General features: G+C 42.2%; 1 protein-coding gene across 1 annotated transcript; it reads left to right on the forward strand.

The window, feature by feature from the left end:
- Positions 1–240: 240 nt before the first annotated feature.
- Positions 241–11,704, forward strand: LOC113026163 (uncharacterized). The gene is made up of 11 exons (XM_026174629.2): positions 241–503; positions 3,423–3,621; positions 4,607–4,808; positions 4,898–5,066; positions 6,190–6,283; positions 6,425–6,460; positions 7,903–7,956; positions 8,129–8,256; positions 8,612–8,744; positions 9,791–9,861; positions 10,478–11,704. The coding sequence occupies exons 2-11, from the start codon at positions 3,426–3,428 to the stop codon at positions 10,706–10,708; spliced, it is 1,314 nt and encodes a 437-aa protein (XP_026030414.1). The 5' UTR covers positions 241–503; positions 3,423–3,425; the 3' UTR covers positions 10,709–11,704.
- Positions 11,705–19,202: the final 7,498 nt, after the last annotated feature.

A 19,202-nucleotide genomic window follows, 5' to 3' on the forward strand; every position in this document is an offset into this window, starting at 1 on the left:
CTGTGTCACAGTTCAGCAGAACTTACAAGCTGCTGCATGCACAGTCATGTCCTTCAATGTTTGGACAGAGATTACCAGAGTAATCAGCAGTCAGTGACAGTTTTACTGAAGAATCTATTGTTTATAAAGAGAGAGTTTAAAAAAAGCAGTCTCACAGGTTCCTACAGGTTTCTGTGAAGTTTTTTCGCTGTAAAATGAGCCAACAGGTTTTTCTGTTGCAGCGTGTTTACCGTCTTCAGCACACGCCCTGCTGCTCTTCACAGACACTGCAGCATATTTTCAGCTGAGAGACTCAAACACAGGCTTTGTGTTGTTTTCCTCTCTGGTTTTAAATCTGTTAAACGCAGACTTTAAACTAAATTTTCTTTTTAGAAGAAGCTTCCTGCTGCTTTGTGGGACCTCCAGCTGTTGCACTCTGCATTGACCTGACCCTGACACGTGTGACTGTGCAGTGATTCATTGTCTGAACTGGTTTAGCCGTTGGGTGTGAAAATCTGCCGGAGGTAAGAAACTCTTTAAGATTCATGTTTCACGTTAACTTTGCTGTCAGGACACAGGCATGAAAAAGTTTTACATGCTTACAGCCTGATGAACAGTTCAAAATTATATCAGATCCATCTGCATGTATGCACGCATTTAAATAGTAATCAAACAGTAGGTAAAGCATATTTGAGTGTATTGAACATCATATTTGGTTTTACATGCATCAGCTCTGCATAACATTGATTCTGCAGGTGATGAAGTTGGAGCAGATTTTATTATTTATAAAATCTCAGTATCTCAATTCTTGTCATCATATTCATTTGTATTACTAACAAAGTAAATGCCATAACCTTTATAACATGTTACTGGATAATCCCACAAAGAGAGCATCAAATGTGAAAAATATCTTATTTCTGCTCAGATGAGAAGTGATGAAGATCCTGTTTAGAGCAGTTTGTAAGTGCACCCCTGTATTAACATGCACATGCAGGAACACTAAGGAAAAGCAAGCAGATGTCATTTAGCTTCCAGCAATGCCATCAGTGAGATCATTACTGATTTTTTACTGCAGGAGTCAATACATGTAAAGCCATATTAAAAAAACAAACACAAATACATTTATTCCCAGACTCATTGCCTCTGACAGTGATACCACTGTGGGCTAAAACAAGGCGGTGGAAAATCTGCATACTGATGACTTTAACTTGTGAGATGATCGGGGTAAAAGGAGCATCTTGAAGAAGCTGAGTGGTTCAGAAGTAAAGACGTGCAGGCGATCAGCTCTGTGTGAGCAAATTCGCTCTGAATGACAAAACTACGGATTGTTATGACATCATCTTTTTGTTATAACCTCAGAAAGATTCAGAGACTTTTGAGTGTCGGTTGTGTTCAGGCAGCGCTGCATTAAACTCTCACTTGACTTTGAGGAGGACTTTTGAGGAGGTATTAACCTGGCAAACTTACTTTCAAAAAGTCACAAAATCCTCAAGACTGGTGTGTAGCACAGAGGCTTTCATACTGAGTTTTTATTTATTTTATTGTATTTATTCATGCACATATTCCATTATGAAGAATGAGATTAATATAAAATATAAATCAGCTAATGAATTGTTGTGTGGTTTAGCTTCAGTGAATTAGCTCCAGCTGTGTTGTACACTTTAACTACTCAACGATGATATATAATTGTATTATTTTCATGAATAATATTTGTACTTACTTAAGTAAAATGTACTTTTACAGAATGTACATAAATATAGTATTAAACTTCAGAAACTTTATCAGAAACTTTATTGTCATTGTCATGAGAACAACGAAATTAAGAATGGTCCCCGATCATTGCATCATCCCTAGCAATATCAAAATATAAATAAAACAATAAAATTCAATAAATAAAATAGATAGAATACTTAAAATACTAATAAGATATAACAGTAAAACATTCACATACATTCCCACACACATGCTTCAGACCGTGCATAGATTAACACAAGAGTGGCGTGATGGACATTTTTTTGTAGTATTCAGATGTGTTATTGCAGTTGGATAACAGCTGTGTTTGAGTCTATTAGTCCTTGCTCTGATTGCCCTGTACCGTCTGCCTGAGGGCAACAGTTCGAACAGGGAGTGGCCAGGATGTGAGGTGTCTTTTATGATGTTTTGGGCCTTTTTAAAACAGTGGGCATTGTGTAGAACTTCCAGTGTGGGGAGAGGGCAGCCAGTGATCTTTTGGGCGGTGTTAATGATCCCTTGGAGTGCTTTCCTCTGAGCCCCTGTGCAGCTAGTGTACCAGATGCATATGCAGTAAGTTAGAACACTCTCAATGGTGGCTCTGTAGAAGGACACCAGCAGTCTCTGTGTGATGTTATTCCTCCTGAGAATTCTCAGGAAGTACAGTCTCTGTTGGGCCTTTTTCAGCAGCTCGGAGGTGTTCACACTCCAGGAAAGGTTCTCCTCTATATTGACTCCCAGGAAGCGGAAGCTTGCCACCCTTTCTACACAGTCCCCATTTATGAATAGTGGTTGGATCTCTGCCTTTTTCCTTCTGAAGTCTATTATGAGTTCTTTGGTTTTTGAAGTGTTGAGGAGGAGGTTATTGGCCTTACACCATGACGTCAGCTGCTCCACCTCGTCTCTGTACGTAGACTCGTCTCCCTTGGAAATGAGCCCCACCACCACTTTTATATAAGTAAAGGATTTAGGTAACTACAGATATAACCACAAAGCATTACAACTTAGCACACCTGTCACACAGCAGCTACAATCACTGTGTGTAATGTAGTAATAGGAGCCTTTAGATTTCCAAAGCATGATGCAACAGCTGTTTATCAGACACTAGTTCAGACCAATGAGCTACTTACCAAATGACAGCCTGTCACATCCTGCTCTCCAGTCCACTCCACAGTCTGTCTGTTCAGAGGACCCAAACATTATCTGGATGAAATATTACAGTGGAGCCTGAACCCACAGGGAGCTGAGTAATCTGGTGTCCATCAAAGTGACCCCGTCCTGCCTTAGGTTCTGCCTCCAAACTGTTAAAAGTAAATGTAGTCGTGCGAGCAGGATTTCTCTCCAAATGCAGAGAGCGTGAAACTGTAGAGAAATGTAATTGCGCCAGCGAAATGAAATTATTTGCTTGGATTATCTTTTTGCTTGTGCATTTGTTATGACATATAATTCGTAGCAATGCATCAGGGAGGGCACCTGGTATGAAAATCTGCACCAACCATACAGACACCCGCTGAGTGTTTTAATCTCAGTTTCCCTGTTAATTCTTATTTGTTGATTATATTTTAACTGAGTCATCTGCTTTGACTGATGCATCTAAACCTGCCAAATAACTAGAAACTACTTTCCTCAAGATCTTCCTGTGCCATAAATGTAGAAAAAAAAATGGAAATCTTCTGTGCTGACGTACAGAAATGTTATTCTTGTTTCCACAGAAGATGTTTGCTGCTGAAGCTAAAGCATTTGTCCAGACGCTGGGAGGAACAGACCTCATCTCTAATGATAACTTAAACTGTAAAATGGATCTGCTGACTCTGGTCAAAGTCACTGAGGGAATTTTTTGGCCGGTACAGAAGTACAAAGTGATACACTATAGCCTGCCCGAGCTCACCGAGGAAGAAAACTTCTCTCCAGGTACGTTATCAAGAAACAAGGCGTTACTGAGTAACCATGGTTCTATGAAGGAAGGTCAACAGGTTCACCTGGTGAGCTGTTTAGGAGACAGTTTAAAATTTACCCTCCATTGCCCCTGGTACTGGGAGCAAGAGGGCAAAGTTCCCGTTTAATCGTCTGTAACATGGACTTGGTAATAAAAGTCCCGGTGTTCCGGCATACCATCCCATCATACATAATTTATGCACATTAATTCACACAATAATTCCAGCATAAATTTAAGTAGGATTGTTTACCACTTAACTTTACCTATCAAAGTATACTTGTAGTTCATATTTACAAAGATAGGATGGTTTGCAAGTTTCATCACAATGTGACAAAAATTCACCAAACCAGCCACAAAAGAAGATCATAATATTTTTGATAATCGACAATCAATAACATGAAAATCGGGCTTACCGTGCTCGTTATTTCCAATGTGTAAACATCCATTTGGCTCTACAGAATGTTTCCTTCCTTACTCCATCTTCCACAATGCCTCAGAGACGTTTCCGTTAAAAATCACCATTTTCTGCCCAGTTACAGACATTTGATTGTTACAGGGCAAGTGTTGTAATTTAGGGTGATGTGTATTTTTCACCTTGTAATTTCTAATTAGTGGAACTGACATGAACAATGCCACATTGCTGTGATTCATTTGGCTGAAACAATTCAAAAGAGATGTCAATCATGCAAATTGGCCAAAAGAAGCCGAAGCCACAGCCCCTCAGAATGTAAAGTGAAAACACATATTTCCAGATCTTGATTATGCACAGTAAAAAAAGACCCAGCGCTGTAAAGCCTTGAATAAAAGGTTTCTAAGCCCACTAACCCTGCCACTCATGAACCTGTGTCTCCTAAACAGTTCACCCTCACTGAGCTGACCTGCATGACAGCATGCTGACCTCATATGAAACAGAAAAAAATGAAACCGAGTATGAAAAATGATGCTCCATTCTCCTGCCAGATTACACCGAGGAAGTCTTGGTAGAGGACTTTAGGATCACTACAGAGAAGAGTGGGAGTGGAGGTATAGGTGGAGAATGCAGTAATGTGGGTGAAGCTTATATTAATGCCAGCACTAGTTCTGTGGATGGACTGGTTCAGCCCGTCAGCATGATGACAAAGAAGGCCAATGTTAAAACTGTGGTGAGCAGATTCAAGGGCAGGTACGTCTGTCTTTTTGCTTATTTATTTATTTGTGTATTTTCAAAATAAAAGCCAATTTTTCCTCTGTGTTGGATCCTTTTAAATCCAGGAAAATACACAAGGATACCTTGAACCTGCTGGGACTGAAAGAGAAGGATAAACTGATGTTTGTCTCTCAAATAGTTTACAACTCCAGTCCTGTCAAAATTATTAGAAAGTCTACGACTGATGGCTCCATTTTCACTTCTTATGTAAAGATGCTGAGTGTCTTTGCAAAGGTGAGTGAGTGAATTCAGCGGTCTGCAGGGACAAGAGTATCTGTTTCTGATCTTCACATACAGGAACCCATAGACTGTTTTAGGGCAAACCAAGACCTTGTAGGAGTCATTCCAGGGCCACTGTTAGGAGACAAACCTGCTAGGTGGGGCACTAAGGTAGTTTATTTGAAATTCAACAACCATGAACAGCAGACTTCTCGGACTGTTATAATCAGTACATAATATGCCAATGTTTTTGGTTTATTTACAGACATAGTGTTTGAAGCCTTTATCCATGTCTCATGTGTAAAGAGGGTTGGACACTTATCCTGTCACCCCAATGTTCCTTCAGGCTCAGTGAAGAAATGCAGACTAAACAAGGCTTAAAGCCTGGTACTGAACTTAAACCGTGGCTGGAGGTGTTATTTATCCTGGGTGGCACTGCAGGTCTGAACTTGTCCAGATAATATCTGGTGGAGCTGATTGTAAGAAGACACAGCTCACTGTGACTGGACATTAAACAAGCTTTAACCTGCAGGTTTGGTGGCATGTGAGAACAGTGCAGGTAGTAAACAGTGCAGTAAAAGAGTGACATAGACATGAGTGACAAAGAGCGATAAATACAACTTTCTACTGTTAAAGTGACCATGTGGGAACACTGAACATATAGCAACGATTTTGAAATGAGACCACTGATTCAAAACCTAAACAGAATTAAACTGAAACTAGAGTTAATTGATTTATTGAGAAGTATTTCTAGAAGTAACAGTTATCAGGCAATGTTTAGTTGTCTTTGATAAACGCATTTGTATGATCGGATCTAATCTTTAAGTGACATTTTGGTGCACACTCGATAAACTTGGTGGGGTAATGCACCAATACGTTGTTTGTCAACCGCCAATAAACACTGAGCAGAAGGAGAAATCATTTGCAAATAGTCAAAATAGTTGTTACTTACTATAACTCCAGTTCTCTGAGTATATCTGTGGTTCGTGTGGGGTTGCCCTCTGTGGATCTGTTGCTGTCAGCAGCTCCAGAACTCTCAAAGTCATAGTAAAGATTCTCTGACCTTGTCTCCCTCTCGTTGTGATTGTAAAGATGTATTATTGGTCTAAATAATAATAATAATATTGTATTTCTTCAGGGGAGCAGTAAGGCGGAGACAAGCTTCACTGTGCCAGCAAAATCCATCTTTGCTTATAGCCTGGTGGAGATAAAGATAGAGAATGAGAAACTGAGTAAGAGCACAACACTGTGTTTAATGTGTGTGTGTGTGTGTGTGTATGTGTGTGTGTGTGTGTGTGTGTGTGTGTGTGTGTGTGTGTGTGTGTGTGTGTGTCGGTGTTACTGAGTAGTCTTTCTCTTTTTCTCTCATTTAGAGATCTCATGTGAGCCATGGACTCGTAGTTTACTCGGTAGGTCACTGGGTGTCTGAACGTCTCTTCTTTTGCAAATTTGAAAACATTTTTTTGATGTCATATTTGTATTCACAGTTGCACTCACAGTTACTCAATGTTACTAAGAGAAAAACATCTGTATCAAACTGTAAACCAAAGACGACGGAGCATCGAGCTTTCACTTTAGACTGCTGAGTTTATTCAGAGTTTATTTATTCAGCATCAGAGTTAAAATCAGACACTTTCCAGATTGAAATGCTTACATCAGTAAAAAAGTCCTTATGCTGTTTCTCTCTTTGTCATAAATCCCTCCTTTTCCTGTTCAGGTGAACATTTCAACATTTCAACCAACCACGATTAGACCTATGCTTAGTGTCATCCTCATTGGACTATGAGCTTTGTTTTTTTGGGGTTGTTTTTTTTTTTAGGTTCCACACCAAAAATAATTATGAATAGCCAAAAAACTTCACAGACAGACACAAAGGTGCTCACATTTCATTATCCCAGGAGAGAGTGCTCTCTACACGGAGTCTCTACCTTCAGAGTTTTACTTTCTGCAGATACAATTTGCAGGAAATAACCAGCAAACATTTTAATGTTGAAAACCAACTGACTGTCTTTCAGTGTCTTTTTGAACGGTACCTAGAGGTCTTTTTTGGCGTTCCAGCAGGAGGTAGCAAGTGTGGAAAAATTGCTTGAATGGTGTTATTGAAGAAGAAGAAATTAAAAATACTGTCAAGAACTTCTCTGGATGCATTGTGCTTAGTATAAAGTTTGATGGAGCGAGTATTATGGTATTCGGCTGTTTTTCAGCAGCAGGGCCTGGCACCTTAGTTCCAGGGAAAGGAAGTGTTAGTGCGTCAACATAACAAAACATCTTGGAAAACTTCCTACTACCAACTTTGTAGAAACAATTTGGGGACAGCCCCCTCCCGTTCCAACATAAATGCGCACAGTAGGTCCATAAAGACATGGATCAGTTAGTCCGGTATGGAAGAACTTGACTGGCCTGCACAGAGTTCTGATGTCAACACGATAGAAAACATTTTGGAAGAATTAGAGCAGAGTCTGTGTGTCAGACGTTCTTATTGAAAACCCCTGTCTGACTTCACAAATGTGCTTCTGGAAGAATGGGCAAAAATTCCCATAAACACTTTTAAACCTGTTGAAAGGCTGAGAAGAGTTGAGAGCTTTTTTATCTGTAAAGGGTGAGTCGACATCATAATAAACCCAGTGGATTAACAATGGGATGTCACATGCGTGTCATGTCAGACGAGTGACTTTTGGCAATAAAGTGTAGTTATCAGTTGAATATCAGTAGGAAAAAAAAACTAAGAATAAACAAAGAGTCGGTCTGTCCAGACTTTTATTGTAAAATGTGTGTTTGTCTGTGGTTCAGTTTTGTAAGAGTAAAGACTTTCAGAGTTTCTGGTGATAATCACTTTGAGATCTGTTTCCAGATTGGCTCCTTTGTGATGACGTAAGCAATCCAACTGTGAAAAAAGTAAAAGAAGGTAAGTGTGTGTTTAAATCTGCTGAGCTCTTCACAGTTCTGAAATAATCCGCTTGTTATCTTTAGAGATTTAAGACCTGCTGTTTAACAAACTGCTGGTTCCAGCACAAACTCTGTTTTCATGTACTGACAGTGTGGTCAGCTCATTGCTGCTGTTTCTTTGTTTGCTGCAGAACTAGAGATGAAGGAAGCTCTACTGCAGCCGCTGGCAGATCTTCCTGAGTCGACCCGTTGTGATCTGCTGCAAACACTCAGCAAGCTCGTAGAGGATGGAGACAATCTCTCTCTGCTGGATAAAACAGTAAGGAGAATATTTACAAAAAGCTCCTCATCAGGTTTCATCTCTCACTGACGTCTTTATCAGTTAATGCAATGGTGGAAACTTCTCTCTCTTACAGGCAGATGGACAGCAGGCCTGTCTTATTTTTTATTTGTTTATCTGAACAAAGAACAGACCTGCTGATTGTATTTGTGATCTTAAATCAAGCACAGCTTTAGTTCAGGTACACCACGCTGCCAAGCTGTGTGTCACTTTCCTCCCATCTGGAAGCTGCTCTGTAGCCCACCCCCAGCTCTTGCTTTCTACAAATGTATGCTCCAGAACAAGACTATTAACAATAATATTAATAATAATCACAATCCTCTGCTCCTCTCAGCTGGATCATTGCAGTAATGGAGTGTTTGAGTGTGAGTCTGAGGCTGTCTCTTCCTTCATGGACCTTCTCAATGTCTCAAACATCTCCACAAGTGAGCAGAATGCTGTTCATATGTTGGTCAGCGCTCTGCACAGTAAGTCAGATTCAAAGATTCAAAGTGTTTATTGTCATCTATACAAAGAAAAGCATTTCTCTGTGCAATGAAATTCTTTCTTTGCTGTCCACACACAGATGCCCAGTTAGTATATACAAATAGAAATAGAACAGATAAAATACAAATAGTATAAATAAATAAATGAAGACAAAATTTAAGAGTGAAATAAATGTGTGTGCAAAAGAGCTATGAGCTTAATATGCAAGATGACCTGATGTGCAAAAAATAGTATTACTGCTGCTCAAGAATCTGATAGCAGTGGGGAAGAAGGAGTTGTTGAATTGGGATGTTGTGGATTTCACACTTCTAAACCTTCGTCTCGAGGGCAAAAGTGTGAACAGACCGTGTTGGGTGTGTGTGGGGTCTTTGAGGATGGAGGCAGTTCTCCTTTAGACTCTGCGATGTAGATACTCTGCAGAGAGGGCAGTGGAGTCCTAATGATATTCTCGGCAATTGTTATCACTGTCAGCAGGTGTTTGTGGTCCATAGCAGTAGTGCTGCCGTACCATGCAGAGATGCAGCTGGTCAGTGTGCTCTCCATAACGCAGCTGTAGAACCTGCTGAGGATCTTGGCTGACATACCAAATTTCCTCAGCCTCCTTAGGAAATACAGCCATTGACCAGCTGTGTGGTGTTCAGTGTCCAGGTGAGGTCCTCACTGATGTAGACGCCCAGGTACCTAAAGCTGCTCACCCTCTCCACTTCAAGTCCCCTAGCTTGAAGCCCCGGATAAACTTCAAGTTAGGAGACTTGAAGTGGAGAGGGTGAGCAGCTTTAGGTACCTGGTCACTGAACCCAGTCAGATGACCCGCTCTGAGACATTTATCCCATCCAGTAACATGTAGATCCTCCACATGAGGTGTGGTATGTGAGCAGGAGGTGGTGGAGCTGAGATAAAGCTGCTCAGGTGTTATTTGGGAGTGTGTGAGAGCTCAGCTCACAGTTTTATTGACACATCTGAAGCAAAGTGTTTCAGCTCGTCACATCGTCATCAAACTTTGTCTTTCTTCTTCATGTTTGTGCAGCTCTGCCAGATGAAGTGCCGCCACTTCTGACCTGCTGCAGTCCAGACACTCTGAGAGTGCTCAATCAGCTGGTGGGTCCATTCACTCATTCATCTGCATTCATCTACATGCTCCTCTCAACAGCTGCCAGCCTCATCACACCGTATCCTACAGACTCAGCACACTGAACATGTGTAATCTGACACCTTAAAGCAGCGGTCCCCAACCTTTTTTGCGCCACGGACCGGTTTATGCCCGACAATATTTTCATGGACCACCCTTTAAGGTGTCGCGGATAAATACGATAAAATAAAACTAGTACCGGTACCGAAATTTTTTTTTATTCATAACACACGTGAAAAGACCCAGGAAAACCGAGTAAACGATAAAAACGATAACAAAATAATGTTGAAAACCGATAAAAACCCTGAAACTATACATTTCACACCTGAGCCTCAACTCTCGCGGCCCGGTACCAAATGACTCACGGACCGGTACCGGTCCGAGGCCCGGGGGTTGTGGACCGTTGCCTTAAAACATCGTCTATTATGTTTTTATAATGAAGAAGAATAAACTAAAACTAAACAGAAAATCCCACACATGTAAAAGCACATCAGCAGCAGCTCCGCCCACTATCAGCAGCCTGTGGGCAGAGTCTTCCTCATGTTTGAATCTGATCTGAGAACAGCTCCCTCTCTGCTTCTCCAGGTGGATGGTCTGAAGGACGGTCGGGCCAAACTGCCAGAGTCCCTGCCCGTCCCCCTGCAGGAGGGAGGGGAGCTCCGCTGGGCGGCCGAGTTCATCTGTTTGAACGATCAGAAGCTGAAAGAGTTGAGTGACGGCTGGGACCGGCCCGAGCTGCCCCCAGAGGTTCTGCTGGAGGTTCTGTGCCTCGCTGTGCAGGGACTCAGCCTGATGCAGCCCACAACAAACCCTTAATGTCAGCTGCTGTGATCTTTGTTAATGTGCTTTTACAGCAGCCGATGCTTGTGATGGTTCAGTGTCCAGTCAGGTGAATACAGCATAGTTTTGATGTCCATGGTTGATTCAACAATTGGTGAACTTTATTTCAATGTCTCACTCTGATTTTGTTTCTTGTATAACTCTGTCATCTTTCAAAGAGACAAAAAGACAAAAATAACCAACAGAATTCACATTTTATTAAAGTAACATACTTTTATTAAGTTATTTACATTATTGTTATAGTTTATGTCATGGTTCCTGTAATTTGATGGTTTTCTTGGATTCTTTGTGTTTGCAGACCCCACTTTAATCATCTGGTCTCCAACCTCTTCGTTTTCATTTTGAGGTTTTTTTTTAACAAGTTCTTTATAAATACTTTTTAAATTCCTGGTTATTAAAGGTTTGAAATTATGTGAGGGAACAAGTGGAACAGTTTTTCTATTAGAATGAAAAAAGAATGTTTAAAAACATGAATGATGATGCATGATTAAGGCTGGAAATAAAGTTAATACTTAGAGAATAGTTGTAATTTTGGGGGCAAGTCAGAAAATCATACACACTGTATGGAACATATAACAATTAGAATGAGCTGTCTACCTATATCATTTTTAGGAAAATCTCATCTTAAATTCTGTAATCCTAAAGTGTATATGCTAAACGCTGATCTAAAATGGGATTGTGCTAATGAGAGCTTAATGTCATGCTCAGAGGTAAAAACAGGGTCAACAATGTAAATGATATAATACAGTGATGAGGTGTTACACCCTCTGTAACCCCTACTTGCCTTGTACTGAGTCTGAGCGTCTGGGTGTTGTTGAGGCATAATTGCTAATTATCTGCACCAGATGAGGTGTGGCGGGTGGCATGTCTGGGGAGAGTTTGGGGGATGTTACTTCTAGCCTTGAAAGAAGGTTGTTATTTTTGATTGGATGTTATTTGGTCATTTAAACTAAAAACCAAGGTTTCTGCAAAGTTTGGTATCAGTATCCACTTCATGTTGCAGGTTCATGTCCAGATCCAATGATGAAGTAATATAGTAAATATATGTTTGGCTCGATGAACATGCACGAAACATTTTATCAGAATGATGAATCATTTAATTTTTGCTGGTTTCAGCATAAAACACATCTGATAAGAAGCCTCAATAATGTCACATACTTAAACTTAGGTTGGGCCAGGAGTGATTGACCTGATGATCTTAACGCTCAGCGAGGAGTGTACCGATTGAGAAGATCAGTGAGATAACTGACTGGGTGCAATATTATTCTGAATTTTGAAAGGGAGTAGCCAAATTTTAAACTGACCGCAATATTTGATAGGTAACCAATTTAATCAACAAGAGCTGGAGTGATAGAATCAATTTTTCCAGCTCTGGCAAGAAGGTGAGCCGCAGGATTCTGACAGTTGTAGCCTTTGAAGAGAGACGGATTGGAGACTACAGTAAAGAGAATTGCAATAGTCACACCTGGAGGTCACAAAAGCATGGATCAGTTTTTCAAAGTCTCCTGTATTGTATATAACGCTTAGCTTTAGAAATCTGGCATAGTTGAAAGAAGCTAGATTTAACTACAGATGACACTTTTTTGGGCTTAAAGGAGCTATCCAAATAGATGCCCAGGTTATTTATAGAATCAGAGAGAGAGTTAACAAGGGGCCCCAATAGGGCAACAAGCTGTTCTTGAAGAATATAGAATAGAATAGAATAGAATTCAACTTTATTGTCACTGCACATGTCACAAGTACAAGTGCAACCCAGAGTAAAATCTGTTTTACTAGAATTTAGTAATTTCCTGCACTTATTTCCTGCTAATGAACGCATCACAAATGCATGACTCCAACCACATAACTTTGCTCAGCCAATAGGTTAATTGGCTGCTGCCGGTCCAAACAATTTGATTTTGATTTTTGATTTGACGGATAGTTGTTGAATAACAAATGTTGTGAAGCTATATATTATGTGTATCCGGTTGTTCAGTCTGACGTCACTAGCCGTGTCTGGGTCTAAACTCCGCTGCAGGTCCATATATCAAACGATCACTATGGCATTACTGAGAGTTGAAAAACTGTCTAAAGTCTTTCATCTTTAATAAAATGATCAGCGATCTGCTCTACCAGGTGTAACAATTGAGTTTAACATTCAGGCATCCATGAAAACGGAATTTATGACATTTAACGGAGTTAGAAGTTAGCAGGGAGTTAGCTCGCTAGCTTCTATCTAAATACAATATAGCATGTCCTGACTGCGGGGTTTTGGAAACAAATTAAAACGTACAGCTCTGCTATCACTTCCAGCATAAATGAAGACAGAAAACTAAACAGCAGTGACGTTTGTAGGGTTACTGAAGTTTGGCTAGCTGGTATATAATGATGTGCTACGTGACCGCTAGCGACACAGCTATGTTAGCATAATATAAACAAGCTAACTTTTTTCCCCACTCGATAAAAGTTAACGTGAGTGTTCTCGTGGTCAGGAACAAATGTAATCGCATGGCAGGATGCTGTAAAAGGACCAAACTTCAGCCAGGAGAACAACTGAGATAATCCATCCACAATACGAAGTTAGTCATTCATATACTGCTGCATGGGCTGGGCTGTAGTTACATCCTAAGGTTTTAAAAACTGAGCTTAAATAAATGATTAGCGGTAATAAAAGCCGAGGGAGGTTAACAGTGATCACTGACTGTTTTAGGAGCTTTTTGAGATCAAATAGAAGAAAATACATAACATTAAACATGTTAACAACACAAAAGCCATATTAAACGCAGACTACTTTAGACCCGGAAGTAGGATTCGTCGCGTCATCACTGAACAACCGGATAGCAGTTGAAATGTTTTAGTTAAATCCTTATTGGTTAAATATACTGTTTGTTTATCTATTTATAAGTTGTGTAAACAGGAATAACTTAATGTATTTTAGCTTAACTGGCTGACATTTTTGTATTATTCTTGTGATTTCTTATTGGCCTTGTTTATTTAATGCAGGCCAGGTGAACCTTTTGGGGTATGGAAAAGGATGGCGAGCCAATGAACGGCTAGGAGCAGGAATCATTCTGCATTGAAGCTTTCACTGGTTGGGTAGGAAGCTATCAAAGACGACGCTCTGTCCCCATTTTCCGAATACACTGATTTCCACAATCATACACACCATTCCCCCCGTTTATGGACAATAGCGCTTGGACATCTCTCATGGCCAATATGACAAAGAAATCACATATTTGCTTCAAAGGGGTTAAGTGTTCTAAAATCATGAAATCACGAAAACTAGCTTAATTGTTTTTTGACATAGTAAAAAACAACATGTATCACTTTAGATTTTAAGCTAATTGGGCTGAAGGGTGTCTTGTTTCGATTGGTAAACAGTTCTTAGCAAATGTATTTGTCCGCTCCTCAATGAAAGTTTTATCCCAAATATTGACAGTGTTGATAATTAAAGGAATCCTTTTTGGGTTTTCTGTAATGGTTAACTGAGCAGTATATGCAGGCTATTTAAATAAAATAATATTTTTACTGCAAAAATATTATTGATGTTTTATCCACAATTTTTTTTATTTACATTTTTACAAAATAGTCGGAAAAATAGTCAAGCATATTATTGTGCCTTGAGGCAATTGCTGTTGTGATTTGGTGATATATAAATATAATAAAATAAAACTGAACTCAGTTATTATTATTATCTTTATTAAGATGCCAATTTAGAGTTATTTACTTGCTTACTTGATTGATTTCTGATTTCTCAGTGTGCCGGCTTAATTTTGGGTAAAGAAACATTAATTCAGTTTGTCAATTGCCTAATAAAAAAACAACAATTATTGTGTTAAAAAGCTTTTGGCATGTTTCTAAAATATTTGTATTTTCATGCATTTACGACGGGTGGTCTAATAAATTTGCTCACTCCCGCACTTCAGGCAGGAGATCTTGCATGTTTATGCATTTACAGTGGCTTGAAAAAGTATTTGAACTTTCCCACATTTTGTCACATTACAGCCACAACCATGAATCAATTTTATTGGAATTCCACGTGAAAGACCAACACAAAGTGGTGTACACGTGAGAAGTGGAACGAAAATCATACATGATTCCAAACATTTTTCCAAACATTCCAAACAAATAAATAACTGAAAAGTGGGGTGTGTGTAATTATTCAGCCCCCTTTGGTCTGAGTGCAGTCAGTTCTCCATAGACATTGCCTGATGAGTGCTAATGACTAAATAGAGTGCACCTGTGTGTGATCTAATGTCAGTATAAATACAGCTGCTCCATGATGACCTCAGAGGTTGTCTAAGTCAGGGATAAAGTTATTGAGAAATTTAAAGCAGGCTTAGGCTACAAAAAGATTTCCCAAGGCTTGAACATCCCACGGAGCACTGTTCAAGCGATCATTCAGAAATGAAAGGAGTATGGCACAACTGTAAACCTACCAAGACGAAGCCGTCCACCTAAACTCACAGGCCGAACAAGGAGAGGGGTACAAGTGTGTGTGTACCTAACCTAATAACACACCTAATTGTGTGTCCACCACCCTAATTTACGAATAAATTCTTTACAAATCCTACCATGTGAATTCATGGATTTTTTTTTCACATTCTGTCTCTCACAGTTGAAGTGTACCTCTGGTGCAAATTACTGACCTCTGTCATCATTTTAAGTGGGGGAACTTGCACAATCGGTGGCTGACTAAATACTTTTTTGCCCCACTGTATACACATACACACATATACACATTTTCAATAACCCCAGCAACACCTCAAGGGATACAAAACCTACAGATATATATATACCCATACCAACATACCCGTGCACCCGCACACATATGAAAATATTGGACAAGAACACCCTATCAACTCTCAACCTCTTCCCTGCACCCTGCAAAAACCATATCCTTAAACCACTGTTTAAATTGCACCATGATCGGACATTGCTTCATATCTTTACATAGTCTGTTCCACAGCGTTACTCAACACACAGAGATGCAAAAACTTTTTAATGTTGTACGGATACAAGGATGTTTTAAATTTAATTCCCCCCTCAAATTGTATCCCCGTTCCCTTTTAGAAAACAATTTGAGAATATTGTCAGGAAGTAGGTTGTTTATTGCTTTATATATAATTTGTGCAGTTAGAAAATGAACCAGATCTGTGAATTTTAGAATTTTTGATTTTAAGAATAGTGGATTTGTATGATCTCTGTAACCACTTTTATGGATTATCCTTATGGCTCTTTCTTGAAATTTTGTTATGTATATGATTTATATGTGACTTCCAGCTTAATTTATCATCTATAATCACACCAAGAAACTTATGCACTCTTTCAATTTCCACACAATCTAAATGAATCTGCACTTGTGCATTTCGAAGGAAATTTCCAAATAAGACTATTTTATCCATCCATCCATCTTCATCCGCTTTATCCAGGGCCGGGTCGTGGGGGCAGCAGCCTAAGCAGAGAAGCCCAGACCTCCCTCTCCCCAGCCACCTCCTCCAGCTTATCCGGGGGAACACCAAGGCGTTCCCAGGCCAGCTGAGAGATATAATCTCCCCAGCGTGTCCTGGGTCTGCCCCGGGGCTTCCTCCCGGTGGGACACCCCCAGGAGGCGCCCAGGAGGCATCCTTGTCAGATGCCCGATCCACCTCAGCTGACTCCTTTCGATGTGGAGGAGCAGCGGCTCTACTCTGAGCCCCTCCCGGATGGCCGAACTATCTCTAAGGGAGAGGCCAGCCACCCTCCGGAGGAAGCTCATTTCTGCCCTTTGTATCCGCGATCTCGTTCTTTCGGTCACTACCCACAGCTCGTGGCCATAGGTGAGGGTAGGGACGTAGATCGACTGGTAAATTGAGAGCTTCACTTTTACACTCAGCTCCCTCTTCACCACGACGGACCGGTGCAGCGTGCGCACCACTGCAGCCACTGCACCAATCTGTCTGTCGATCTCCGGCTCCCTTCTCCCATCACTCGCGAACAAGACCCCGAGATACTTGAACTCCTCCACTTGGGGCAGGAACTCATCCCCGACCCGGAGTGGGCACTCCACCCATTTCCGGCTGAGAACCATGGCTTCACATTTGGAGGCGCTAATCCTCATTCCCACTGCTTCACACTCGGCTGCGAACCGTTCCAGTGCGAGCTGGAGGCCCTCACCCAATGAAGCCAACAGAACCACATCATCCGCGAAAAGCAGAGATAAGATTCTGAGGCCACCAAAGTGAAAGACCTCCGCCACTTGGCTGCGCCTAGAAATCCTGTCGATAAAACTTATGAACAGAATCAGTGACAAAGGGCAGCCCTAGCAGAGCCCATTACCCACCGGGAACCAGTCCGACTTATTGCCGGCAATGCGAACCAAGCTCTTGCAACGGTTGTATAGGGATTGAATGGCCCATAGCAATGGGCCAGACACCCCATACTCCCGCAGCACCTCCCACAGGACACCCCAAGGGACACGGTCGAATGCCTTCTCCAAGTCCACAAAACACATGTAGACTGGTTGGGCAAACTCCCATGCATGCTCAAGTATCCTTGAGAGGATAAAGAGCTGGTCCAGTGTTCCGCGACCAGGACGAAAACCGCATTGTTCCTCCTGTATCTGAGGTTTGACTAGCGGACGAACTCTCCTTTCCAGCACCCTGGCATAGACTTTCCCAGGGAGGCTGAGGAGTGTGATCCCCCTGTAGTTGGGACACATCCTCCGGTCCCCCTTCTTAAAGATGGGGACCACCAGCCCGGTCTGCCAGTCCAGGGATACTGCCCCTGATCTCCACGCAACAATGTAGAGGCGTGTCAACCAGGACAGCCCTACAACATCCAGAGCCTTCAGGGGCTCTGCCACCAAGGAGTTGTTTAACTGCCTCAGTGTCCTCGCCTCCGGAAATTTGCGGGTCATTCCCCTCATCCCCAGACTCTGCTTCCTCCTCGGAAGACGTGTCAGTGGGATTAAGGAGGTCCTCAAAGTATTCCTTCCACCGCCTGACAATTTTCTCAGTCGAAGTCAGCAGCGCTCCGCCAGCACTATACACAGTGCAGGTAGAGCACTGCTTCCCCCTCCTGAGACGCCTGATGGTTTGCCAGAATCTCTTCGAGGCAGTCCGAAAGTCTTTTTCCATGGCCTCTCCGAACTCCTCCCAGACGAGTTTTTGCTTCAGCCACTGCCCGAGCCGCATTCCGCTTGGCCTGTCGATACCTGTTGGCTGCCTCCAGAGTCCCACAGGCTAACCAAGCCCGATAGGACTCCTTCTTCAGCCTGATGGCTCCCCTCACCTCTGGTGTCCACCATTTGGTTCGAGGATTACCACGACGGCAGGCACCAACCACCTTGCGGCCACAGCTCAATGCAGCAGCTTCGGCAATGGAGACGCTGAACATGGTCCATTCGGACTCAATGTCCCCAGTCTCCCTCGGAATGCTGTTGAAGCTCTGCCAGAGGTGTGCGTTGAAGATTTCGCGGACTGGGGCCTCTGCTAGACATTCCCAGCACACCCTCACTATGCGTTTAGGTGCACCAGGTCTGTCCAGCGTCCTCCCCCGCCACCTGATCTAACTCACCACCAGGTGGTTATCAGTTGACAGCTCAGCCCCTCTCTTTACCCGAGTGTCCAGAACATATGGTCGCAGGTCTGGTGATATGATTACAAAATCGATCATCGACCTGCGGCCTATAGCGTCCTGGTGCCACGTGCACTTATGGACACTCTTATGTTCGAACAAGGTGTTCGTTATGGCCAAACTGTGATTTGCACAGAAGTCCAATAACAAAACACCACTCGGGTTCAGATCAGGGAGGCCGTTCCTCCCAATCATGCCCCTCCAGGTCTCGCTGTCATTACCCACTTGAGCACTGAAGCCTCCCAGCAGGACAACCGAGTCTCCAGGTGGAGCACCTTCCAGCACCCCACCCAGGGACTCTAAGAAGGCTGGGTACTCTGAACTGCCACTCGGCGCATAAGCGCAGATGACAGTCAGAACCCATTCCCGGACCCTAAGGCGCAGGGAACAAACCCTCTCATCCACCGGGAAAAACCCCAACATACCGGCAGCAAGCCAAGGGGATATTAGAATATCCACCCCAGCCCACCGCCTCTCACCAGGGGCAACTCCAGACTGAGACCAAGTCCAGCCCCTCTCCAGGAGACTGGTTCCAGACCCCAAGCCATGCGTAGAGGTGAGCCCGACTATATCTAGCCGGTACCTCTCAACCATACACACTAACTCAGGCTCCTTCCCCACCAGAGAGGTGACATTCCATGTCCCAATTGCCAGTCTTGGCAGCTGGGGATCAGTCCGCCAGGGCCTCCGCTCCTGGCCGCCGCCCGGCACACAATGCACCCGACCCCTTATATTTAGCAATTGTTTGTTCCTCTTAAACCATTTTTAAATTTTGAACATTCCTGAAGTAATTGTATCGAGCAACTCCTTTAGATTCCCACCAGAACAAAAAATATTTGTGTTGTCTGCAAATAATACTAATTTTAATATATCA

Source organism: Astatotilapia calliptera, chromosome 7 (assembly GCF_964374335.1).
Source record: "Astatotilapia calliptera chromosome 7, fAstCal68.1, whole genome shotgun sequence".
Classification (NCBI taxonomy): Eukaryota; Metazoa; Chordata; class Actinopteri; order Cichliformes; family Cichlidae; genus Astatotilapia; species Astatotilapia calliptera.